Here is a 26593-nt window from a genome sequence, read left to right as displayed (position 1 = left end):
GGGCATACTGGTCATGGCCTTGAAAAACCAGGACGTACTAGTCATGTGCCTTTAAGACCAGGGCCTACTGGTTATAGCGTTTAAGACCAGGGCATACTGGTCATGTGCCTTTAAGACCAGGAAATACTGGTCACGTGCCTTTAAGACAAGGGCATACTGGTCATGTGCCTTTAAGACCAGGGTATACTGGACACGTGTCTTTAAGACCAGGGGATACCGGTCACGAGTCTATAAGACCAGGGCATGCTGGTCACGTGCCTTTAAGACCAGGAATACTGGTCATGAAAGGAATGTTGGAACAAGTGCCTTAAAGACCAGCAAAGCTGGTAATGTGCCTTTAAGAACAAGAATGCTGGTCATGCTCCTTTAAGACCAGGGATGCTGGTCATGTGCCTTTAAGACGAGGGCATACTTGCCATGTGCCTTTAAGACCAGTGCCTACTGGCCCTGTGCCTTTAAGACCAGGGCATACTGGCCTGATTAAGTACTAAGGAAAAGGAGACCGGCTTCTGGCAGAGCAGAGAATGCTGGGGATGTGACCCTTTTAAAACTAGGGGACCCTTAAGACCAGGGAATGCTGGTCCTGGGTTTAATAAAAAGGCATGGAAAGCTGGGGATGCACCTATGGGCCCAGCGACTACCGGGCAGAGTATTAAATACCAGGGAACGAGTCACCAGGGAATGAGTCACCAGGGAACGAGTCACCAGGGAATGAGTCATGAGAGCTTCATTGCTGGGAACTCACAGCTCTCTGTTTGCAAGCCTGCACACTGTACTATACATTCTGTAGTGTGCAGGAGCACCAGAGATTGCAGCCTTAAGTATATAAAAAAACAGGGAAAGCTAGTCCCTTAATGCTGCCGGGATGCGTGTCGGGGGGGGGGGATATTGGGGCGATTCACCTTACTCAGGTTCTGAGTCCCCCGTCTGGAATAGCGCTGACTTCAGCGCTGAAAAACCGCCGGCCGCAGCCCCCTCCAGAAGAAATAGTGACCGCAATGGAGGAGGAAGAAGATGGCCGCCGAGATCTCGTCTGGAACGAGAAGCGCCTGAATAGGGGGGCGGAGCCGCTAGAAGGGAGCAAGCGGTGGGCGGGGCTTACCGGGATGCAGCCTAAACAGGGCCGAAGCCGGGGACTAAATTTATGGCTTTGGCCGGCGCGCACCCGCAGACTGAGGGGAAAAGTGCCGCGAAGCTCTGTGGGGACCCAGTCGCTATGGAGCCCTCCTCTGACCGCCGGAAAACCCAAATCTCACGGAGCACTTACCCCAATATGGAGGGGGTGGCAGATGCTGCAGGTAGGAGCTGTGCCCGGGTAGATAGGACGGTGCAGGGTTGGGGAGCCTCCATCCACCATCCCTGCAGAAGAGGGGTGGAGAGGAACCGTCTGCCTCCTTCCATCATCCGCTTTTTCAGTGGTGATGCAGTGGGGGCTGCTCGGACGCCACGCTGGAAGGTGCCTCTGTACAGCCGAGGGTAGAACCTGGTGGACAGGGCTGAATGTCCGGCAATAGGCCTGGCTGCAGAAGAGGATACTGAAGGTGAAACTCCAGTGCTCGTCTGATAAGGGAGGGGGGAGATCGGTGCCCTTGAAGGGGCCCGTCGCCCCTAAAATCAGCTCAGGCAGTGGCTTCCCACGTCGCAGGAGAGGATACGGAGAGGTGAAACTCCCGTGCTCGCCTGTTGTTGGTTCGGGGGAGATCGGAACATGAAAGAATCCGTCGCCCCCTTCGTCCGTTGTAAAAGGTAAAAAACGGTAAAAAGGAGTTCTTTGGGTCTGAATAGCAGACCCGTCCGTGTGCCTCCTACGGACACTAAGCAAGAACTGGTTAGCTGGGAGCCAGCAGGAGGGTGTGTACTGCAGGGGAGGAGCTAACTTTTTCTTTGTATTACTTAGTGTCAGCCTCCTGGTGGCAGCAGCATACACCCATGGTCTGTGTCCCCCAATGAGGCGAAGGAGAAAAGGTGTTTTCAGATACTCACTTGTCTGCACTATCGGGTGCGGCTTGATATACTTTATACTTTCCCCTGCTGGTATTTCCTGCAGGTGATAGTCTCATTTGGATTTCCAGCCATTCTGCTGTAGTTGAAGCCAGTCAGGGAAAGACCAGCTAGGGTTGATCTCTGCTGTTTATGTTCTATCTTTTTTTTAGGAAGTAGGTGACATATTTTCTAACAGTATGCACTTAATCCTTATTTTACATTTCGTGATTTGTGTTACTCTATTTCAGCACAATTTCCCTTCTGTAGGTAATTTACACTCTGCTCTGCCCAAGGGCTCCTTAGAAGGAACGTGTAGCGATCAACTGCTTTTCATATAGCATAAGTCTGAGTTGCCATAGTCTAGTCTATGATTAGGGCTATCTCAGCTCACGCAGGAACCTCTAGAAAATGCAGAGTCAGAGTCAGGATATTTAGTCCGTACAGGATCCGGCAGGGTCAGTTGCAGTTTATAGCTTTATCTATTCTTCCGAGTAAGTTGCTACACTATCATAACAGAACGTTTTCCTACTTTACGTACTAAAGTTCTTGCCTTCCAGTTGCTGCCACGAGGGGTGACGATCTGTATACAGCTCCTAATACACTAAACAGAGATATGTACAGATTGACCCCAGGTTTTGTGGAAGGGGTAAGAGAGGTTCAGTACCGTTTAATGTAGATTGACAGGTGGCCACATCTATCCTAGAATAGAGGTTGTCGGCATTCTCGCTCTCGGCGTAGTGCATGAGATACAGCAGCTTCCACAGCATGGCATTCGACAGGGTCCCATAAGGCATCTCAGACATGAAGAGCCAAATTCCCAACCTGGAGGGTGTAAGAAGGAAATACATACACATTGGATCGGACATGGTTTGCAGCTTGAACCAATAGAGGTGGAATATAAACATGCCCAATCCAGCTTTTCCCCAAAAGCAAGAGACCCTAATACACTTTAGCCTCAGTACAGAGGATACGGCGACACAGTGGCATAAAGTAGTTTGGCTCCTGACCAAAAACGTAAAATAAGTATATGCCGTGGCCTACATTTTTGGCTGTGGCATTGTACTAGCCTGGCAGAGGCCTACAGGAGGGCCCTTTTGGCCTACATCAGGTATGGTCTATGGCTACAGTTATTTTTTGCAGTGGGAACTTATAACCCAATCATGGCATAAAAACGACAGGACCAGAGATGGGACGTGATCCCCGCAGATGACCTCACCTCTTGGCTTTGAGGACATGGAGGACGGCAGTCAGGAAGAGCTCATCATAAATGGCTTGTAGCTTCCCCAGGGAGTACAGCTCCGAGCTTTGCTCCTGGCTACGGTTACTGCTCAGGTACAGAGCCCAGTGATCGCTGACGTAACACAGGGTCATACTGCAAGATAAAATCACTGGTTTAGCGTCACAGGTGTATTTTCAATCATGTCCCTTTATGGCGGAGTATGCCACAAACGTATAACGGATGAGTCTTGCTGATGGTGCCACTTCATGTGCCTTTCTCCCGTGTAAATGGATGGAGAAAGACACGTGTGTGCAGCGACCAAACGTGACGAGGGCCAGGTCTTGAGCTGAGGGGTCCCTATTGGTGAGACCTACATCTGTTGTACATTCATGGAATAGGCTGTGGATGTGTTACAAATGCACCCCTTTAATTCCTTCTGCAGGAACTAACGGTTATTGCACCCTACATTTATCGGAGGATTCCCTACTTATTAAATAATGGTGTTTTGCTGGTGAATATTGCATAAATCAATGGGGGTCCGATACGTTTGGCCCTTACCAATCCCGAGAATTAAAGAGACACAGCGCAGGTGTAGACAGGTGTTGCGTGTACATGTTCCCTGCAGAGTGGCGCCTTGGTTATCGCCTCTGCAGGCGCCCCATTCACTTGAATTCTGTGATTTCACCATTTCAGATATCCCCCACTCGCCTGCAGCGGCCATATCCACACGTCAGCCATGTACACCATGAATCCGAGTGCAGGACCACGCTCCGGTCTGACACACAACACAACATAAATGACGTAAAGTAGAAAAGCCCGAGATTACCGAATGATGCAGCCTATCCGCTTCACGAACTGACGGTATCGCGCCCTGTTGAAGGTCTCCAATCCGAGAGCCAAGAGCTCAAGTAAAGAATTGGCAAAGGCAAAAATCTTCATCATTTCCTGGGGGGTAGTTTTATCAGGAAAATATTCACCTGTTGGAATGAAAATAATTTCAATAAGTTTGCTGATTATTGCTGCTTCTGTCTTCTCCTATGCTCTCTCATGGCAACTGGTTTAGTCATTTCCCTTTCACGCAGCCTTATCATCCCCAGCAATGTCGTCACTCCCAATGCTATGGATGTTGCTCTTTATTTGTGGCCGTGGGATATTTTGCGTCACTATATATTCTCTGATAATGTATCTCTGAAGATGGGATAGAGAATACATAGCAGTGAGTGTTGGCTTGGTGTTCAGGGCCGGTTGGGAAGCCCCCATACATATTAGACGGATGTCCGATCCTGCCAAAATCAACGGGTCCATCTGACTTTTATCCAATGTGCAAAAGGGGGGCCTTCAGAAAATACATACATTGCCATATTAGTGAATTAAAAGCTAGGAATTGGCTCAGAAACGCTGTCAGAAGCTGGTGCCTGGCTATACCTCCCCCATACAGCAGGTCATAACAGCCAGAAGGGTTCTACTTAGTATCAAAGAAGCCTGTCTCAAATAGAGGGAATAATTTAGAGCCCGCAGGAGTTATTAAAATTGGCATTTTGTGTTTTTACAAATATCAGGAAGTTTGCACATTTTGCTAATAAACCTAATATGCAAAGGGAAGGGGTGAATAGGCAGTCAATGTAATACCTGGCAGTCCGTACAGATGCAGAATTTATTTATTTATTTTTTTTATTTCCATAAACTTTTAATTCCATAAACAGCGACAACAACAAAAAAACTGGACGCTCAGCTCACCTCTAGAGTTAAATCCGAGAACATTCTTGAAAAGTTCATGAAAAGGAAATTGCCCCAAAATAGAAATGAGGTCGTCCTCCGACAACAGAATCCAACTTGTCTCTGGATCCTCGTCCTGCAAAAGATGTTAGGAAAGGAGTAAAGGAAAAAAAAATAGATGTTTGCTTTGTAAGGAGGTTATTTGTTCTCTGCTTTCTCAACTCCCTCCTTCGCTTCCATATGCCTCAACGGAGAGAGCTGCAAATGAGCGAAGCCGCGGCTTGAACTTTAGTGACGACGGTAGAATATTTTACCTCCCGGTTCTTATATGGGTGACACATTTTTCAGTGGGAAAGTATAAGGATCTATTCCAAAATAAAAACAATACAATCCTCTACGTCACCCATTTTCTGTTTTTACAGAGCCTTATCAATCAGTAAGTGATCACCTACCCTACGGATAGAGGATGAAAATAAGATTAGAAATATGGAACCCAATATTCTACGCTCTAAGGCACTGACCTCCTCACCACCTTCATCCACCAAAGTCCAGTTCCCGGACTCCTTCCCTGAAGATGAACCTTTTCTTTCGTTGGGTTTCATGTGGCACAGGAAGTCAGCGCGATTTCTATGGAAAAAAAGGATTCGATTTGTATCTGCAATTTGTAATCAGGTGAAGTCATTTTATACCACCAGAAGACAGCAGCTTTCACCAGTCCTGATCGGAGAGGTAGCCTGCAACCAGCGGTGCAAGGACGAAATAGGACTCTGATCGGCGGCCACCAGGAGCCCCATAGATAAGTCATGTGGCCGTTACTATAGGACAGCACGTATAAGTGAGGTCTCACCTTACAGGACACATGAGGACCGCCAGCTGCTGCATGAAGTGAAACACGCCGGCCGGGTTGTGCAAGACACGGACCTGAAATATCCAAAAGGCAATATGTGCTCCATAAATCATATCTGTAGATATGTTCACATTCACTGAGGGGATTGTGATTTGTGGAGGTCTGCAAATTAATTTACTACTCACCTGAATAAACGGGACAGCCCATTTATTGATACCGGCTGGACAGCGCAGGATATGATTCAAGAGGAACAGGTGGTCTCCGAGGCATCCCACTTTCAGCAACACAGAAACCTAGAAGACAAGATGTTCCTAAGACAGAGCTGTATGAAAGGATCATTTTATCTTTAGGAGCACGCGACTCCCCCCGACTGCCCGGTGTTACGTGTTACGGAACCACTCAGCACCCAGAATATGTTGTGCAGTTATGTGTATGTATAATAGGTTCCATGTGAGATGCATGTCCCTAACCTAATGCATCAGCCCACAGGCTGCGCCCCTGGGCAGAGGGGACACGATATTCCCCTTTTGTCCGCCCCCCACCATTGTAATTCCCACAGTAAATATCGGCAAGCTTCGGCCATCGGCGGCTATTGTAATGTATGTCTGGCCTGCCTTTTTTCTATTGGCCTGCCCTCTGTATCTGTGTGATATATTCTGTGTCCTGTGAGTAAAGTGTTGTCAGACTGGAAATACGTGGAGAAGCAGTGATCTTTAGTATGTGCCCATGTAACCAAGCAATTCCAGCGTCCTTCATTCAGACTCCAGCCAAAGCAGAGTGGACCTCCTGAAACAAGGGGTGGTACTGAAAGAGGTACCCCAGCTTGGTAGACCCCGTTACACCCGGCTTCTTGGTTGGTGGGTGGCCGGATGTTCCTGATGGATTCACGGGATAGAGGCAATGAAGTGCTACTGGTTTGACCATGCAGGCAAAGTGGACAACACTAAGCCGCTCTGCAGGACCAGAAGCATACGGCTGGGTATAGGTGGCCGCTCGCACGCTCGCTCTTGAGATCCCGGCTGGTGGTGTAAACTCGCACATGACAAGACACTTGTGCATGTTTGTTCACCACTCCAAGAACGCAGCAATGGCCAGTCCACAGCTCTGTTTAAGTGAATAAGTGTCATCTGTATCGCTGCCTGACCTTCCTGTCGCCAGTTGGTGCCGCTCTGTTATTGACGGTGATTCAAAACTACAACTCTAGGAGTTCAAGAGTTAACTCTTATCAGTGTTTGCTTTCTCCTGTGAGGCCTGGGTTCAGCTGCAGGCTATTTAAGGTCCTGAGGGCCTGCTGTCCACTACTAGTTATAATTTGACTAGCCTGCTGGAATTCCCAATAGACTTTCTTGATTTTTGGAATCAGCTTGCAATGACCTACTGGTTCTGACCCAGCTACCGGGCCATTCTTCTTTACAGATCCCACCACCGAACAGCAGCTTGCTCCGTGGACCCCAGCCTAGTAGTCCTGTATAGGGGATAAAGGATGAAGACCAAGGAAACCCATGGGATCTGGAAAACTGAGTAGACAGCGCCAAGTATATTTGTAGTAGCCATCATTAAAGCTGCAAGGTGACCACAAACATTGCCCCCCCATTACTGAACAGCCATATCCGGCAGCGGCCCCTACAGATTGCGGTCCCGCTCCATGCACTGTTTATATTAGAGACTGCTGATAGCTGGAGATGGGGGGGATCTGTGTCTCCCATCTGTTTTTGAGTGGTCCCACTCAAGAGGAGATGAAAGTGTGTGGGGAGCGTTCATTGCAGAACACAGTCGGGATGCCCCCTACAGATTAGATCGGGCACAATTGTCAGGTTTGGCTGACTGTCATCTAATGTGTATTGGGGTCTTCACTCTTTAAAGGGGATACAACCATAAACCACAGATACGTATAGACAAACGAGAAGCGACACGGCCGTCACTCCTTGTAGCCATAAGGCCTGTGGTGTATGGAGGGACAGGACTCACCAGCTTCTGAAGCCAGAGCAAGATGTCGTTCTGGAACTGAGTGTCTTCTATAAGTCTCCTTGTAAAGCTGAACAGGACGCTGATGCACTCCTTCAGCAGGATCAGATCCGAGTGAGTCCCTTCCAGTTTCTGAGGGGCTGTGGAAAATAATAATAATACAAAAATATCAGATGTACAGTAAGTAGTTCAAATAAATACGCCATCCATAGTCCGCACCGCACCCCGACCCTGGTGCCCGTGGGCCACCACTGCCATATAAGAAGTAATATAAATGGCGCAAGGCAGATGAGGACCCCCATTATACATCATGTTATATCTCTGTGAGAAGTATCAGGTCTAAACAATTTTACACCCATGCACTGACAGGAAACGGAGATCTTAAAAATAGTGAAAAAAAAGATTAAAAAGATTGATAGAAATGTTTCATCGTACGTGGGTATGTTTGCTTCACGTTTGGACTCACCGTGGTCCGGATGGTACACGGCTACCGATTTCAGGAAAGGGGAGTTGTTTACCAGCCCATAGATATAAGACTCGACCTGCAGGCGGGACAGGACCGACGTGTACGAGTGCAGAGCGAACGTCTGGTGCAGGTGGTCCGACTTCAGCTCGAAGAGTCTCTTCAGGTCTCCTAAGGCCGAGGCGTTGACTTCAGCAGTCTGGTAGTGGTGGTATCCAACTACTTTGGCCTGATCTTCGCACAGTCCCTGTAGGAGAAAAAATTATTACCTTGCCTTAGTAGTTATTTTTGTCCCTTCTCTAAGACCCCCATTTATCTATTCATTAGAGGGGAGGTATCCACACTGGCTCTCGTTTTGTCAGACCATGTAATACTACACTCTACCAGCAGAGGCCATTGCAGTGAAACGTAGGACCAGCCGGGGCTTCTGACCACTGGTCACTTCATTACAAGAGAAATCCAGAGGAAACAACCTCGTTAACCCATTAGCAGAACCAGATTAACCTCTTAGGAGTCAGTGGGCAAAGGGAAAGCATGAACTATAAATCTGAAAGTCAGTCAGGCCTCAAGTAAACAGAGAAAAGGCAAAGTCCATGTAGTTCTTGGCCCTCAGGGGATTCAAACCCCAATGCTGCAAGTCAACATTACTAACTATAAAGAAGACAGAACTGAAGAAGAAGACCTGAGCCGTGCAGCCGATCAGTGGGGGACCAGATAGTAAAATCCAAGCCCACCTTCAAAACACATATAAAAATCCAGGGACTCAAAGCGAACGACCGATTTGGAGCGATTGAGGCGGTTCAAAGGAGGTTGACATGTAACCATTTAGATGTCACCCACCTAAGCGGGTAACCGCTGTGAACCCAGCTAGCTCCGACCACAGCACTTACCGGTGGGTACGGATTGGGCTCAGTGTTTGATCCCTTAAAACTGGCTATTTTTACTTTTATGACTCCTTGATTAGTCTAACCATAGAAGGATGAATCCTGGCGTCCCGATATTTGGCATGTGAAGGGCGGCACTGCGAGGTACGACATGAAAGCCTGTGTATTTACTCTAGTATTGGGTGTTACGCACGGTCGGATAAATCACGGGCAGCTTTTCCTTTCTCACAGTCGGATATAACATCCTTGCATCAGTGCCCTGGCATCGCCTCTATCAGATGTTATTCAACGGGATGGATTCAATTCGATGCCAGCCATGGTCAATGCCCAGAAAGCATGACGTGGAGGAATGTGCTGCGCACGCAGAGGACGCAGCCCAACACAAGGCCTCAAAGACGTCTGATAGTCAGACAGATGGACATGTCAGACTAGAAGTCAGAAGGTCAGCGACCCCTCTAAGGATGACTGAGCTTCACACCTCCGGGACTGGACATGTCAGACTAGAAGTATGAAGCTCAGCAACCCCTCTAAGGACCGCTAAGCTTCAGGCCTCCGGGACTGGACATGTCAGACTAGAAGTATGAAGCTCAGCAACCCCTCTAAGGACGACTGAGCTTCAGGCCTCCGGGACTGGACATGTCAGACTAGAAGTATGAAGCTCAGCAACCCCTCTAAGGACCGCTAAGCTTCAGGCCTCCGGGACTGGACATGTCAGACTAGAAGTATGAAGCTCAGCAACCCCTCTAAGGACGACTGAGCTTCAGACCTCCAGGACTGGACATGTCAGACTAGAAGTAGGAAGTTCAGCGACCCCTCTAAGGACCGCTAAGCTTCAGACCTCAAGGACTGGACATGTCATTCTAGAAGTATGAAGTTCAGCAACCCCTCTAAGGACCGCTAAGCTTCAGACCTCCGGGACTGGACATGTCAGACTAGAAGTATGAAGCTCACCGACCCCTCTAAGGACCGCTGAGCTTCAGACCTCCGGGACTGGACATCTCAGACTAGAAGTATGAAGTTCAGCGACCCCTCTAAGGACCGCTGTGCTTCAGACCTCCGGGACTGGACATGTCAGACTAGAAGTCGAAAGGTCAGCGACCCCTCTAAGGACGACTGAGCTTCAGACCTCCGGGACTGGACATGTCAGACTAGAAGTATGAAGTTCAGCCACCCCTCTAAGGACCGCTAAGCTTCAGACCTCCGAGACTGGACATGTCAGACTAGAAGTATGACGTTCAGCGACTCCTCTAAGGACCGCTGAGCTTCAGACCTCCAGGACTGGACATGTCAGACTAGAAGTATGACGTTCAGCCACCCCTCTGAGGACCGATAAGCTTCAGACCTCCAGGACTGGACATGTCAGACTAGGAGTATGACGTTCAGCCACCCCTCTAAGGAGCACTGAGCTTCAGACCTCCGGGACTGGACATGTCAGACTAGAAGTATGAAGCTCAGCGACCCCTCTAAGGACCGATAAGCTTCAGACCTCCGGGACTGGACATGTCAGACTAGGAGTATGACGTTCAGCCACCCCTCTAAGGACCGCTAAGCTTCAGACCTCCGGGACTGGACATGTCAGACTAGAAGTCAGAAGGTCAGCCATCCCTCTAAGGACGACTGAGCTTCAGACCTCCGGGACTGGACATGTCAGACTAGAAGTATGAAGCTCAGCAACCCCTCTAAGGACCGCTGAGCCTCAAACCTCTGGGACTGGACATGTCAGACTAGAAGTATGAAGTTCAGCCACCCCTCTAAGGACCGCTGAGCTTCAGACCTCCGGGACCTCCACCAGTGCTGAGAATCAGGGGCGTTCTCTGCCAAGTGAATGAAGTTGGTACAGTTCCCAGCACAGCAGTAGCTAACTGGCTGCAGCAGGAGCCTCTCCCTACCCTATTGTTAAGTCCCACCACCAAGGTTAAGTCAAAACTCTCTGGAAAATGAAGATCTCTGCAGGATTTCTACAAGACCGAAACCTCCTGTGCGGTGTGGAAGAGGTTTATCATAATGGCCGGTTAATCACCTGTACAGTCATGTGCTCCTCCTTAAAGTCCCAGACTTTGCTCTTGATATTCTTCCAGTCAGAGACCATTATCTGCAGTTTGGCCTCGGCCAGAAGGAGCTGCTTCCTGCACCGTCCGTAGTTCATGAGGAGCTCGTGGAACTCGTGCCGATCCTGGTGGGCGATCCTCTCGAACTCTTCGGTGAAGGAGTCCACGTTCTCTATCCAGGAACATGGCTCAAATATCTTAAGTTGCTCCCTAGTGAAGGGGGTGAGCCTGTGCTGCTGCGGGAGCTCGGGATACAGCTTCTCGTTAGGAACCAGAGGCTTGATGGTGGCCACATCTCTGGTGTGGTCGACGACCTCCACCGGCAGCTCCGGGTAGATGGATTTCACTGTGGACAGATGCAGGATCTCTTTGGCTTCCACGAAATGCTGAGTGTTTCCTACATCTATTTCCTTCAGAGTCAGGACAGCAGGGTGGAGGTGAGGAGCCTCTGCAGGGTGCGGGCCGTCCACGGAAGGGCTCGCTACTTCACTACCCTTAGTCTTATTGGACAGCGAGACACAACTTGGAGAAGCGGAGGGAACGTTCGTGTCGGCCGCCGCTCCCCCGGACTCCGGCTCCTGCTTGTCCTCCAAGGTGTCTGGATTTACAATGGCCACGTCGGCCGCGGACAGGCTGCTGAGGCGTTTACTGGCCGCTCCGCAGACCTCATCGTTCAGCTGGATTTCTATAAAGTTGTCCGGGAGCTCGCTGCCCGCCGTCTGCTTCTGAGGCGAGGGGCCGGCGTCCAGCACCTGAGGGGCATCGCTGTCCACCTCCAGCTCCAGAGGCTTCTCCGCTCGCACCTCCACAAGACTCTGCTGCTTCTTCTTGGCCTGAAAACAGGGAATAACACAATGTGAGAGAAAGTACTCCAGTCACATCCAAAGCTGCATTTAGAATCCTCCGGGTTTCACATATCACATGCTCAAATATCAAATCCTATACTCCAGTCACATCCAAAGCTGCATTTATTATTCTGCAGGTATCGAATATCATATCCTTACTCCATTCACATCCAAAGCTGCATTTATTATTCTGCAGGTATCAAATTTCATATCCTTACTCCATTCACATCCAAAGCTGCATTTATTATTCTGCTGGCATAGCATATTGCATCATACACTACAGTCACATCCAGAGCTGCAGTAATAATTCTGCAGTACACACGTCACATCATATACTCCAGTCACAACAAAAAATGAATTTATAATTCTGCTGGCTTTGCAGATCCTATACTCCAGAGCTGCATTCCTAATTCTACTGCACTTACCATATATCACATTCTCCAGAAATCTGCTGGTTTCTCCTTTTACACAATATCCTCTAATCACCTCTGACAGCTGCACTTATAACTCTGCATGTGGCGTGCTACAGTCCCATCCGGAGCTGCAATCCAGATTCTGCTCTTTTGGCTTTGATCTCTTGTGCAGCCAAGTGAGGGAGATTCTGAATGCAGCTCTGGCAGTGACTGGAGTGAAAGCTCTGGTGCCTTGAGACCTGATGGATGTGTGCTGCCTATCTGTGCACTGCGGTATGGGGGGTGCACACGTGACAAGGACCCCAGGATACTGCAATGCATATACTGGGGGTCCGGGTGATGGACTATCAAAGCATATAAAGCATCTGCACATTAATTGCGCTGCAGAGAAAGTGTTGATCAGCGCACAGCAGGCTCCGCACTGAAGCATCATGGGAGCGCAGCGTTCTGGCTTTTCTATAAGAAGTTCCCATAGTAACGCTGAGAGTGCGGTAATTACAGCCCGCCGGGGTCGGGAGACGCGGGGTCTCTGCACTCAGGTTGTGCGTTATCACCGGCTCTTGTGTCAGAGCGGTCCGGCTGATCGGCGAGTGAGGAGGGCAGCGGCCATGGTGATGCCAGACAGCACACTGCACCTGTCACTGGCGGACACTAATGTGGGCACTGGTTGGCACTGTTATGGGGGCACTGGCTGACACTGTTATGGGGGCACTGGCTGACACTGTTATGGGGGCACTGGCTGACACTGTTATGGGGGCACTGGCTGACACTTATGGGGGCACTGGCTGACACTGTTATGGGGGCACTGGCTGACACTGTTATGGGGGCACTGGCTGACACTTATGGGGGCACTGGCTGACACTGTTATGGGGGCACTGGCTGACACTGTTATGGGGGCACTGGCTGACACTTATGGGGGCACTGGCTGACACTGTTATGGGGGCACTGGCTGACACTGTTATGGGGCACTGGCTGACACTGTTATGGGGGCACTGGCTGACACTGTTATGGGGGCACTGGCTGACACTTATGGGGGCACTGGCTGACACTGTTATGGGGGCACTGGCTGACACTGTTATGGGGGCACTGGCTGACACTGTTATGGGGGCACTGGCTGACACTGTTATGGGGGCACTGGCTGACACTGTTATGGGGCACTGGCTGACACTGTTATGGGGGCACTGGCTGACACTGTTATGGGGGTACTGGCTGACACTGTTATGGGGGCACTGGCTGACACTGTTATGGGGGCACTGGCTGACACTGTTATGGGGGCACTGGCTGACACTGTTATGGGGGCACTGGCTGACACTGTTATGGGGGCACTGGCTGACACTGTTATGGGGGCACTGGCTGACACTGTTATGGGGGCACTGGCTGACACTGTTATGGGGCACTGGCTGACACTGTTATGGGGGCACTGGCTGACACTGTTATGGGGGTACTGGCTGACACTGTTATGGGGGCACTGGCTGACACTGTTATGGGGGCACTGGCTGACACTGTTATGGGGGCACTGGCTGACACTGTTATGGGGGCACTGGCTGACACTGTTATGGGGGCACTGGCTGACACTTATGGGGGCACTGGCTGACACTGTTATGGGGGCACTGGCTGACACTGTTATGGGGGCACTGGCTGACACTGTTATGGGGACACTAGCTGACACTGTTATGGGGGCACAGGCTGACACTGTTATGGGGGCACTGGCTGACACTGTTATGGGGGCACTGGCTGACACTGTAATGGCTGACACTGTTATGGGGGCACAGGCTGACACTTACGGCGGCACTGTGGCCGGCGCTGTTATAGAAGCAGTGCAGTAGTCAGGCAGCTACACCTATGGAGGCGTAAGGGGGTCAGAGACCTGTGGCTGACAATGTAATGGGGGCACTGAGACTGCAGCACTGCGAGCGTACAGGACAACGAGGGGAGCACGGAACTAAACAGCAGGAGAATGGACAGAATGCAGCTGGGAGCATGGACACAGCGCCTCAAGGGAGCGCGGAGAGAGACCCTATAGGAAGTGCAGACAGAGCACCACTGCGGAGGGCGGGCAGAGGGCCACTGCGGAGGGCGGACAGAGGGCCACTGCGGAGGGCGGACAGAGGGCCACTGCGGAGGGCGGACAGAGGGCCACTGCGGAGGGCGGACAGAGGGCCACTGCGGAGGGCGGACAGAGGGCCACTGCGGAGGGCGGACAGAGGGCCACTGCGGAGGGCGGACAGAGGGCCACTGCAGAGGGCGGACAGAGGGCCACTGCAGAGGGCGGCCAGAGGGCCACTGCAGAGGGCGGACAGAGGGCCAATGCAGAGGGCGGACAGAGGGCCACTGCAGAGGGCGGACAGAGGGCCACTGCAGAGGGCGGACAGAGGGCCACTGCAGAGGGCGGACAGAGGGCCAATGCAGAGGGCGGACAGAGGGCCACTGCAGAGGGCGGACAGAGGGCCAATGCAGAGGGCGGACAGAGGGCCACTGCGGAGGGCGGGCAGAGGGCCACTGCGGAGGGCGGACAGAGGGCCACTGCGGAGGGCGGGCAGAGGGCCACTGCGGAGGGCGGGCAGAGGGCCACTGCGGAGGGCGGCCAGAGGGCCACTGCAGAGGGCGGACAGAGGGCCAATGCAGAGGGCGGACAGAGGGCCACTGCGGAGGGCGGGCAGAGGGCCACTGCAGAGGGCGGACAGAGGGCCACTGCAGAGGGCGGCCAGAGGGCCACTGCAGAGGGCGGACAGAGGGCCAATGCAGAGGGCGGACAGAGGGCCACTGCGGAGGGCGGGCAGAGGGCCACTGCAGAGGGCGGACAGAGGGCCACTGCAGAGGGCGGCCAGAGGGCCACTGCAGAGGGCGGACAGAGGGCCAATGCAGAGGGCGGACAGAGGGCCACTGCAGAGGGCGGACAGAGGGCCAATGCAGAGGGCGGACAGAGGGCCACTGCGGAGGGCGGGCAGAGGGCCACTGCGGAGGGCGGACAGAGGGCCACTGCGGAGGGCGGGCAGAGGGCCACTGCGGAGGGTGGACAGAGGGCCACTGCGGAGGCGGACAGAGGGCCACTGCGGAGGGCGGGCAGAGGGCCACTGCGGAGGGCGGACAGAGGGCCACTGCGGAGGCGGACAGAGGGCCACTGCGGAGGGCGGGCAGAGGGCCACTGCGGAGGGCGGACAGAGGGCCACTGCGGAGGCGGACAGAGGGCCACTGCGGAGGGCGGGCAGAGGGCCACTGCGGAGGCGGACAGAGGGCCACTGCGGAGGGCGGGCAGAGGGCCACTGAGGAACATGAACAGAATGCAGATAACACACCACTGCGGAGCGCTAGAGTGGACACAGCGTGGAGGAGGAGCATGGGCAGAGCGCAGGTATAGATCACGGACATAGTGCTGAGATAAAGTGCAGATCGTCACTGCAGAGCACATGCACAGCATCGCCAGAGAGAAACAGCACTAAGGAGTGCGGACACAGCGTCAGCAGAGCGCAGCTTCACCTTTGAACGTAATTAACCAAATTAAGGCTGAGCCACTTAGTAAATACGGTGCATCACTTATCTGCAGGCTCCAGAGCTGAAATCACCCAGCATTCCATGTACTAGTAAACTAAAAGTATGTGGAATAGTGTAACCTCTGAAATGCTGCACGCAGCACTAATACTCTGCTCCGATACGAACTATAACTCCCAGCATGCCCAGGAAGGTTATCATTTGCCATGTTCCGCAGGATACACATACTGTACCATGCAGAGGTTCTGTATCCTGGATGAGGAGCGTGTGACCCTGCAGATGATCAGATCCCGGCCAGCGCCGACTCGTGACCTGCAGCCTCCAGACACAGGAAACACACAGCAGACACATCTCGTGTGTGCTGGGGAACTAGAAGTCTCAGCGCTGTCTAGATGTCTTGGGAGCAGACCTCTACCTGTCTTCATGCCCCACAAGATAAAACTAATCTAATATGTAGAGTAAATATCTTCATTCTGCTGCTCTGTAACTTGCCATCCACTCTTTTTCAGTAGGAGATTCGTCTTCATCGGCATTCTGCCAGCACTATAGGTGCTAGAACTTTCTACCCCTCACTTCCAAGGATGCACTGCTCCTGACAGTTATGTCTGCGTGCAATTTAGCAGACAGGAAACCAGGAGCAGAGGGGCAACCCCCTTCCACAATCTTCATATACCTTCCTATAGCATTTACTTTTAATGTCAGGCAGTGGACAGCAGCTTTATGTATAGAAGCTGTCCCAAGTGTAAAGATCAGCGAATTGGTACCTTGTATTATCGCATGTGTTATACTTCAGAGCTGCATTCACAATTCTGCAAGCGTCAGAGCTGAAATCCCCCAGCATTCAGAGCTGAAATGAATGGAGCTTAGAGGATTATGGGAATTGCAGTTTTCCTTCATCCCCCATGTAAATGTGCTTGTTAGTGTCCATTCCGGCCTATAAATAATAAGTTCCAATGTTCCCATCTCCTCTTCCTGTAGAGGAGAGTGGTGGGTGGTGCGTGGAGCCTACGACAGATACAAGGTGCTTCTGGGAATTGCAGTTCCCCAGGAGCAAGTGACAGTCATGTGATCGTTGACATCGACCCAGACACATTTTGATCCCGTTGCAGGGGGCTTCTAAAAACGGCAAGAATATTCATGGAAACAAAAGAAATAGTAAATGTATATGGGTGAGGGGGTTACATTTAAAAAGAACATTTCACCGGGTAAAAAATGGCCAGTTTGGATTGTACAAGTGGATTGTCTTGTATTGTTAAAGATGCTACAGAGCTGTATAACATTTTGGAAGAAAAAAAGATTGTGTCTCAACCCCTTTAAGGAAGCCCTCCTCCTCCTCCTCCCATAAAAGCTGTTCTCTTTTTAATATACTGCATTTATCATATTATATATCACTGTGCGCTTACAATTGCTCATTTTGCCTTTCTACCAGATAATTCTTCTCTTTTCTATGTAGAAACAGGAAGTCTCTTGTCCCTGCATTTATCATTCCCCTCTTTAGCTCCTGACCCAGCTGCTCCCTCCTCCCCCTGCCAGGGGCTTTTGCAGCAACTAATGACTCATACCGGAAAAATGACCTCCTCTTTCTGCAAATTGCTTAGGAGTCAGCTCAGCAGTTTGTAATCCCATGGTGTCATAGACATAATGGAAAACAGAATTATCTGGGTAGAAACGCAAAATGAGCAATTGTAAGTATACAGTGCTATATAATATGATGGCTGCAATAAATTAAGAAGATAACAATTTTGATGGAAGAACGAGGACTTCTTTAATGTTCCCTCGATTAGTGATAACCTGTGGATAATCTGGAATCTCACCACTGGCCCCTCCACCGATCCCAGGAGCGGGCTCTGCAATGCCCCGTCTGATATTAGCAGTAGTTGTGCATGCAGTGGCAAAGAGCTGTGCTTAGATTTTTCCGGCAGTGTTACACACCTCTCCCGAAAACAGGTTTTGCTCCCTTATTCCAGGCCGCTAAACTCTGTTGTGCTCAACATCGGGCTTTGCAGATGCCCAAGCGTGATCCCATATGATAATCTGCCTAGGCCTTTATAAGGCTCAGCAAGACACACACCTGCATTTTGGTATTACAACTTTTAGTTTGTGCACAGTTCCCGGCCTGCGGCCTCCGGCACCTCAGCAACCTGTCTGCCTACGGCCTCCCGCATCTCAGCTACCTGTCTGCCTGCAACATCAGGCGCCTTAGCTACCTGTCTGCCTGCGGCATCCGGCGCCTCAGCTACCTGTCTGCCTACGGCCTCCCGCATCTCAGCTACCTGTCTGCCTGCAACATCAGGCGCCTCAGCTACCTGTCTGCCTGCGGCATCCGGCGCCTCAGCTACCTGTCTGCCTACGGCCTCCCGCATCTCAGCTACCTGTCTGCCTGCAACATCAGGCGCCTTAGCTACCTGTCTGCCTGCGGCATCCGGCGCCTCAGCTACCTGTCTGCCTACGGCCTCCCGCTTCTCAGCTACCTGTCTGCCTGCAACATCAGGCGCCTTAGCTACCTGTCTGCCTGCGGCATCCGGCGCCTCAGCTACCTGTCTGCCTACGGCCTCCCGCATCTCAGCTACCTGTCTGCCTGCAACATCAGGCGCCTCAGCTACCTACTTAAAAGGAGAAATAGGAGTTGTACTAGGTATATGCAAGGTAAAAATATCAAAATTTATTGAAAGTTCACATCTAATATATAATTGCCTAGAATACTACTTCCTGCAATTTGTGCCAACTTCCGTGGCTTTGTCCGGAGCTAATGTCCGGAGCTAATGTGCGGAGATAATGTCCGGAGCTAATGTCCGGAGCTAATGTCCGGAGCTAATGTCCAGAGCTAATGTGCGGAGATAATGTCCGGAGATAAGTGACGTCAACAGTGTCCAGTGTCTGATTGGTTGCCGCCTGCTGCGAGCGACCAATCAGAAACGTGCCGTACTGTGACACACTCCGCCCGCCATTTTGGTGTGATTTTTGAATTTTTACCTCACAGCAAGTTTCTACTGCGTGGAGGCGGGCCCAGTGACGTTGCTCTTCAAGCTCCTGCCGAATTTCGTCAAAAAAATGATAATACCATTTACCAAAACTATATATATTTAGTTGTGAAGTGGTTCAGTGACATTTTCACTCCAATTTTGAACTTTTGTTTGGTGTTTTCTCCATATACTGCCTATTATTCACTGACTGTTATACTGAGAGACTGCCGTTTATTAACCTCTTCTTTGCCACATTGGGTATATTGCTCTATTATTTGCCACATAAGGACATTGTCCATTATTGCCCAGCAATTTCTCTGCAATGTAAACTGCCTATTTATTAATATCTGCATTCCTGCAAAGAACTATTGCCTATTATTAACTGGCTATTTTCCTACTACCTGACACTGCCTCTTATTAACCTGTTGTTTGCCACCACCACGCTTAAAGCTGTTTAGCTTAGCCAACATGACCTCTAATAGTAAGGATACTAATGACACAGAGCCCAAAGCTGCTGATGGCGCACGTAAGATTAGGTCTGATAGAAAGTATACTAATAATGCAGAGCAAAAAAGCCGGATTACGTACCGGTAATGCTCTTTTAATGAGTCCACGACAGCACCCCACATGAGAGAGAGGGATCCGCCCATAGGAACAGGAAACCTACAGAATAAAAGGAGGCGGTCCCCTCTCCTCCTCAGTTTAGTTACAGAGTATAAAAAGGGGAACCGCAAAAGTGTTAGTATTCATTCTTATTCAGTCACATAAATTTCTTAACTCTATACAACCATTATTTGTGACCTTAAAGGAAAGAGCTGTGCATAATTTAGGGAGGGTAATACATGGGTGCTGTCGTGGACTCATTAAAAGAGCATTACCGGTACGTAATCCGGCTTTTTACCCTTCGCCACGACAGCACCCCACATGAGAGATTTTCAGAGAGTCATTATTTGGGTGGGATTACTGTATTAAGAACAGCTCTACCAAAGGTCAGATCAGAAGACGTGGACAGATCAAGTCTATAATGGTTGTAGAAGGTAGAAGGTGTAGACCAAGTTGCAGCCTTACATATTAAATGGATCGGTACATCTGCTTGTTCCGCCCAGGAGGAAGCCATGGCTCGTGTTGAGTGCGCTTTTATACCCACTGGAGGAATCGCCTTTTGACGTATAGGCCAAGCAGATAGCCTCTCTGATCCACCGAGATATGGTAGCTCTCGTGACCCCATGTCCTTTCTTGTGGCCCTGAAAGGAGATAAACAGAGCCCTACTCTCCCTCCATGTCTGACACCTTTCTATATAAGTCAGGATGGCTCTTCTGACATCTAAGGTGTGGAACTTATGATGTTCTGGAGTTACAGGTGAATCAAAAAAGGAAGGGAGAAATATTTCTTGTGACCTGTGGTAGGTGGACGCTACCTTAGGGAGGTATGAGGGGTCTGGTTTCAGGACTATCCGATCATGAAATATCAGTAAGAAAGGTGGGTCTACTGATAGGGCCTGGATGTCACTAACCCGTCTAGCTGAGGTTAGGGCTACTAGTAAGGCTACTTTATATGTTAGGATTTTTAAAGGTATTGAATCTAATGGTTCAAATGGAGAGCTTGTTAAGGCCTCTAATACTAGATTTAAATCCCACGGAGGTAGACGGGGAATATGGACCGGTTTACTACGTTCACAAGATTTTATGAATCTGGAGATCCACCTATTAGCTGCTATATTGCATCCATATAGGGCTCCTAATGCCGAGACCTGAACTCTTAAGGTATTTACAGATAGTCCTAACTCTCGGCCTTTTTGCAAGAACTCTAGGATAGGTGTGAGTGGAACTTGCTTAGTGAACGGTACCGTGTAAAAGTCTAAAAATTTATTCCATACCCTACTATATATTAGGGTGGTAGATCTTTTCCTGCTCAATAAGAGGGTGTTTACTAGTTCTGTTGAGAACCCTCTGGAACTTAATAGTTGCCTCTCAAATTCCACGCCGTCAAGTGAAGACCTTTCACTTGCGGGTGGAAAAAGGGGCCTTGGTACAGCAGCTCCTTGTCTGATGGGAGGATCCAAGGATCGCATAGGCACATGGTCTGGAGACAAGAGAACCATGGTCTTTTCGGCCAGAATGGTGCAATGAGGATTACTCTTGCCTGTTCCCTCCTGATCTTTCTGATCACTAGAGGAATCAGAGACATTGGAGGAAAGGCATATGCCAGTCTGAACCGCCAAGGATGGTGGAGAGAGTCCAACATATCTGGGTGATCCCTGGTGTTCAGGGAAGCGAACCTTTGTACTTGCCGGTTGTCTCTTGTGGCAAATAGGTCGATTTGTGGTATCCCCCATGCTTCTGTTATCCTTCTGAATATGGATTTGTTTAAGGTCCATTCTCCTTGACGCAACTCGTTTCTGCTGAGGTAGTCTGCCCTGATGTTCTCTACACCTTTGATGTGCAGGGCTGTTAAGGATGTTAGATGAGCCTCTGCCAGCTGAAAGATGTTTGCAGCTATGGTCATCAGACTTCCTGACTTTGTACCACCCTGACGGTTCAAGTATGCCACTGCGGTGGAATTGTCTGAGTAAATTCTTACATTTGTTCCATGAATCTGCGGAAGAAAATGATATAAGGCACATTCTATTGCTTTTAACTCCTTCCAGTTGGAGGAACATATTAATTCTGTCTGATCCCAAGTATTTTGGGCCAGATTGTCTTCCATATGTGCTCCCCACCCAATAGGGCTGGCGTCGGTGGTAATTATTTTAGACGGGTCTATTATCCATGGCACACCCCGTGATAGGTGGTCCATGTCTAGCCACCAGGATAGCGATTCTAAGACATTACTGGAAAGAGTTATTCTACTTTCTAAATAACCGTCTTTCCCCTGAGCCGACAATACTTCGTACTGCAATTGACGGGTATGGAATTGTGCCCAAGGTACAGCAGGGATACATGATGATAATGACCCCAGTAAGGACATGGCCTTTCTTAGTGTCATGTAGGGTTTGCGTATTGCGTCTGATACCTTTGATTGTATAGTCAACCTCTTTGACTGAGGAAGAAAGCATTTCTGACTTACGGAGTCTAGCTGGATTCCTAGAAATGTCTGAACGGTTTCTGGATTCAGCCGAGATTTTTCGAAGTTGACGATCCAACCTAACTCCTGTAGGGACGAGATCGTATTAGATAAACGAGTTTTACATTGAAGTGCAGAGCTTCCTACCACTAGAAAGTCATCTAGGTAGGGTATTATCAAGGTATCTCGTTGGCGTAGATGAGCCATCACTTCTAGTATCACCTTAGTGAAGACGCGGGGAGCCATAGAAAGCCCAAATGGCATTGCAACATATTGAAAGTGACGAACCTTTCCCTCCAGGGTGACTGCTACCCTTAGGTACTGCTGATGTTCGGCATGTATGGGAAGATGGTAATAGGCGTCCTTTAAGTCTATTCCGGCCATGACACACCTAGGGAATAAGAGTTTTATGGTAGAACTAATGGATTCCATTTTGAAGGTATGATTACGCAGGAAAGAATTTAATTTTTTAAGATTTATGATGGTTCTAAATGAACCATCTGGTTTATTAATCAGGAATAAAGGGGAGTAGAACCCTTTCCCTTTTTGATCCTGGGGAACTTCAATCAGGACTTTCTTAGATAGAAGAGATAGGATCTCTATTTCTAGAGCCCTCTGTTGGTCCTGACCTTTTGGAGATGTTATTATGAAGGAATCCCAAGGGATTCGATCAAATTCTAATTTAAGGCCGTATTGCACAATGTCCAGAATCCACTGGCTGGATGTTATCTGTCCCCATTGGGGAAGAAAAAATTTTAATCTGCCGCCTACTTCCTGGTTAGCGGTATTTACGTCTCGGATTATGGGACCCGCTAAAAAAGGCACCTTTTTGCTTTGGGTCCTTCGACTCCCATCGCTCTCTTTGTTCAAGCGGCTTGTTCCTAGTAAAGGGGCGTCTCCTGAAGGCTCTCCTGTAGGATGGAAGATACTGGTTAGGGAAGCCTTTCTTCCTTTCACCTGCTTTATTCAGGAGTTCATCCAGCGTCTTCCCAAAAAGGAACTCACCCTGACAGGGAATCGCACAAAGTTTCGCTTTAGCTTGTGCGTCCCCCTTCCAATTCTTTAGCCAGAGTGCACGCCGGGCTGTGTTGACTAGGCCGGCTGACCTGGCTGCAAGACGTAGCGAGTCCACTGAGGCATCAGCTAGGAATGCTACTGCTTCTTTAATTTGAGGCAATTTCAGCAGGATAGATTCCCTCGAAGTTTTGCCTCTAATCTGTTCCTCCAATTGCTCCGTCCATACTAGTAGAGATCTTGCAGTACAGGTACTAGATATGGCGGGCCTGAACGCCCCCGTATTGACTTCCCATGACCTCTTTAGTAAAGCTTCTGCTTTACGGTCCAGCGGGTCTGTTAGGACCCCTGAATCCTCCACTGGTAGGACCGACTGTTTGGTTGTGGAGGCTACCGCAGCATCAACTTTTGGCACCTTTGACCAGGTGTTTAGGTCTTCATCGCTGAAGGGATAGCGCCTTTTAGAGGATGATGGTAAAAACCCTCTATTCTGCTTGTCCCACTCCTTTTTGACAATATCTTTGATGGTTTGTATGACGGGGAAGGACCTACGTTTCTTCTGTCCTAACCCCGCAAACATTATGTCCTGTGCTGATTTCTTTTCTTTCCCATCTGGGCACCCCATCGTGCTCCTGACAGATTTTATTAAATTGTCCACATTACTGTTGGGAAGACAAAGTCCCCCTTCAGTCTCGGATGAGCTCGGCTGAGATCCCTCTTCGTCTGAAGAAATACATACACCCTCTGACTCCGAACTAACCGGAGACCGGGACCTGCTAGGCTGACGGGTACTGGCGCTACTTGTCTGCGCCAAACCCTGCATCTCTTCTCGGATAATAGCTCTGACATCTGAGGGAGTCATGATATTTTCCTGCCGTAGAGTTTGCATGATACACTCTGCACACAGTTTTTTGGCATAATCATCCGGGAGGGGCTGCGTACATAAAGCACACTCTTTATGCTTAGATTTGTGTGTCCTTTTCTTAGTCTAGAGGAAGGATACAGGAGGAACATATATCAGCATATAGGAAGAGACTCTTTCAAAAACTCACCCAGTGAAGCTGACAGGTACCGGTTCTGGAGGCGGAATTCGTTTGGTGGTAGAACTCTTCTCTGGAGGTCGGCCACCACTCTTTGTGCTGCTCCTCGTGCTTCTCTCCCTGCTGGGAGAGCGCTGTTGCACTGCGGGCAGGTGCGCTTCGTCGGCCGGTGAAGCCATTTCACACACACCGGCCCGACGCTAGCGCTGCATTTTTAAACTTGCCGCCCATTCTCCTGCCTCCCCGGACCAACCCGGAAGTGCTCCCGCGACTTCCGGGTTAGACGCGCCGCTCTCACCACCATGCGGCCGCCAGAGGCTATTAAGCCGGCCGCTGCAGCGCGCGCGTCCTCACAGTGCCGGCCGGACCTACAGTGACCGGACCCGGACCGTGGATGTTTGGCCAGACGAGGGGGGAGGCTGCAAGCAGGGGCTCCCCCGCCGCTGCTTCTGGTACCGCAGCCCCTGCCGTTCCCACAGAAACCGGCGCAGGCGGGTGCATGGCCCAGGGATCCTCTTCATCTGTAGGTAAGCCGGGTCCCTGTAGGAACAGGAAACCTAAACTGAGGAGGAGAGGGGACCGCCTCCTTTTATTCTGTAGGTTTCCTGTTCCTATGGGCGGATCCCTCTCTCTCATGTGGGGTGCTGTCGTGGCGAAGGGTAAAAGACGCCGATGCCGCACGTAAGCGCAAACAGCGTGCTAACAAGAGTACAGAGGATAGATGCAAGCGCATGGACACTGTTAAGTATACTAATGACACAGAGTCCAAAGCTGCTGATGGCGCACGTAAGATTAGGTCTGATAGAAAGTATACTAATAATGCAGAGCAAAAAGACGCCGATGCCGCACGTAAGCGCAAACAGCGTGCTAACAAGAGTACAGAGGATAGATGCAAGCGCATGGACACTGTTAAGTATACTAATGACACAGAGTCCAAAGCTTATGATGGCGCACGTAAGATCAGGTCTGATATAAAGTATGGTAATGATGCAGAGCGAAAAGCCGCCGATGCCGGACGTAAGCGCAAACAGCGTGTTAACAAGAGTACAGAGGATAGATGCAAGTGCCTGGATACTGTTAAGTATACTAATGACACAGAGCCCAAAGCTGCTGATGGCGCACGTAAGATCAGGTCTGATATAAAGTATGGTAATGATGCAGAGCGAAAAGCCTTAAGCAAAGAACCGTTGTTGTGGCATTTGCCACAACACGCAAAGTTGTCGTCTGATGTCTTTCATCCCTCCCCTCATAAGCATGTTCATGGATCCTGTGTAACTGTACCTTAAATAACAAGAATTGTCAAGAGCTGGTGAGTGCAGCCATTTTTTGTTCTTTCTTACTATTATTTATTAATTGTATTATTCTTACATTTGAATAAATAAAGTATATATGGATTCTAGACTCCCGATTCTTTAGAATCGGGCTGCCATCTAGTGATATATATTCACATACATTTACAAACATAAATAAAGTGATACACGAGTAAGGACAACACACCAGGGTAACCAGGACTCACCAGTAGCCATAGTCTATTAGTACCTATCAGTCAGTCTCATTATAAGGTGCATGCGCAAAAAATACTGTGGCACAGGTAAGTATGCCTACCGTATAAACAGAAACCCTTTGTATGCATGTCCCCACAAAGAGGCAATTGTAACCGCATAAAGGGTCGGCAGACACTTACCACTAGTAGGGGTGAGGGGGTCCTGGGCCGGGTGGGGGGCTTTTTCTAACACCCGGCCCAGGACCCCCTCACCCCTACTAGTGGTAAGTGTCTGCCGACCCTTTATGCGGTTACAATTGCCTCTTTGTGGGGACATGCATACAAAGGGTTTCTGTTTATACGGTAGGCATACTTACCTCCAATTTCTCCTTTTAAGTATGTTGTTTTGAGTGGGTATACTTTTTCTTCTTGCTATATGGGCTAACTCTAGTCCTTCTTGCTGACGAAAATATGTCAGAGAGGTTTTTGTGGTTACCTCAGCTACCTGTCTGCCTGCGGCATCCGGCGCCTCAGCTACCTGTCGGCCTGCGGCCTCCGTCGCCTCAGCTACCTGTCTTCCTGCGGTGCCTCAGCTACCTGTCTGCCTGCGGCCTCCATCGCCTCAGCTACCTGTCTGCCTACGGCGCCTCAGCTACCTGTCTGCCTGCGGCCTCCGTCACCTCAGCTACCCGTCTACCCGCGGCCCCTCAGCTATCTGTCTGCCTGCGGCCTCCAGTGCCTCAGCTGTGTCTGCCTGCAATATCAGGTTCCTCAGCTATCTGTCTGCCTGCGGCCCCTCAGCTACCTGTCTGCCTGCCACCCCATAGCCACCTGTCTGCCTGCAGCCCCTCAGCTACGTGTCTGCCTGCTGCCCCTCAGCTACCTGTCTGCCTGCGGCCTCCGGCATCTCAGCTACCTGTCTGCCTGGGGCCTCCGGCATCTCAGCTACCTGTCTGCCTGGGGCCTCTGGCACCTCAGCTACCTGTCTGCCTGCAGCTTCCGGGACCTCAGCTACCTGTCTGCCTGCAGCCTCCGGCACCTCAGCTACCTGTCTGCCTGCTTCCTTCGGCACCTCAGCTGTCTGCGGCCCCTCAGCTGCTTGTCTGCCTGTGGCCCCTCAGCTACCTGTCTGCCTGCGGCCCCTCAGCTACCTGTCT

General features: G+C 50.3%; 2 protein-coding genes across 3 annotated transcripts in view; both read right to left on the bottom strand.

Moving 5' to 3' along the window:
• Positions 1–26593, bottom strand: part of EPG5 (ectopic P-granules 5 autophagy tethering factor) — a 143464-nt gene that overhangs the window by 108987 nt on the left and 7884 nt on the right. Inside the window, exons 2-11 of the mRNA XM_069747033.1 lie at positions 11098–11958; positions 8197–8440; positions 7734–7870; positions 5951–6058; positions 5766–5839; positions 5440–5545; positions 4940–5054; positions 4029–4179; positions 3200–3355; positions 2648–2805 (exon numbers count right to left, since the gene is read on the bottom strand). Coding sequence (XP_069603134.1) covers positions 2648–2805; positions 3200–3355; positions 4029–4179; positions 4940–5054; positions 5440–5545; positions 5766–5839; positions 5951–6058; positions 7734–7870; positions 8197–8440; positions 11098–11958 — 2110 coding nt within the window. The remainder of the gene's footprint in view (positions 1–2647; positions 2806–3199; positions 3356–4028; positions 4180–4939; positions 5055–5439; positions 5546–5765; positions 5840–5950; positions 6059–7733; positions 7871–8196; positions 8441–11097; positions 11959–26593) is intronic.
• Positions 19996–23638, bottom strand: LOC138657611 (uncharacterized). Of its 2 annotated transcripts, XM_069745354.1 has the most exons (3): positions 22188–23638; positions 21903–21986; positions 19996–21431 (listed from the first exon to the last, which is right to left on the bottom strand). In XM_069745354.1, exons 1-3 carry the CDS (start codon positions 22329–22331, stop codon positions 20793–20795), a joined length of 867 nt encoding a protein of 288 aa, XP_069601455.1. In that variant the 5' UTR covers positions 22332–23638; the 3' UTR covers positions 19996–20792. The 2 variants fall into 2 exon arrangements, with proteins under 2 accessions (XP_069601455.1, XP_069601454.1); XM_069745353.1 differs by having other exon boundaries at positions 19996–21986; positions 22188–23636.

This window comes from Ranitomeya imitator, chromosome 1 (assembly GCF_032444005.1).
Source record: "Ranitomeya imitator isolate aRanImi1 chromosome 1, aRanImi1.pri, whole genome shotgun sequence".
Taxonomy (NCBI): Eukaryota; Metazoa; Chordata; class Amphibia; order Anura; family Dendrobatidae; genus Ranitomeya; species Ranitomeya imitator.
This window is presented reverse-complemented; position numbering and strand designations above follow the sequence as displayed.

Coding starts and splice junctions, on each gene's coding strand:
- LOC138657611 (XM_069745353.1), bottom strand. CDS start 22,331: ATGGAATCCATTAGTTCTACCATAAAACTCTTATTCCCTAGGTGTGTC. Junction 21,987..22,187: donor CAGTCACCCTGGAGGGAAAG/GTTCGTCACTTT, acceptor TCGTCCCTACAG/GAGTTAGGTTGGATCGTCAA.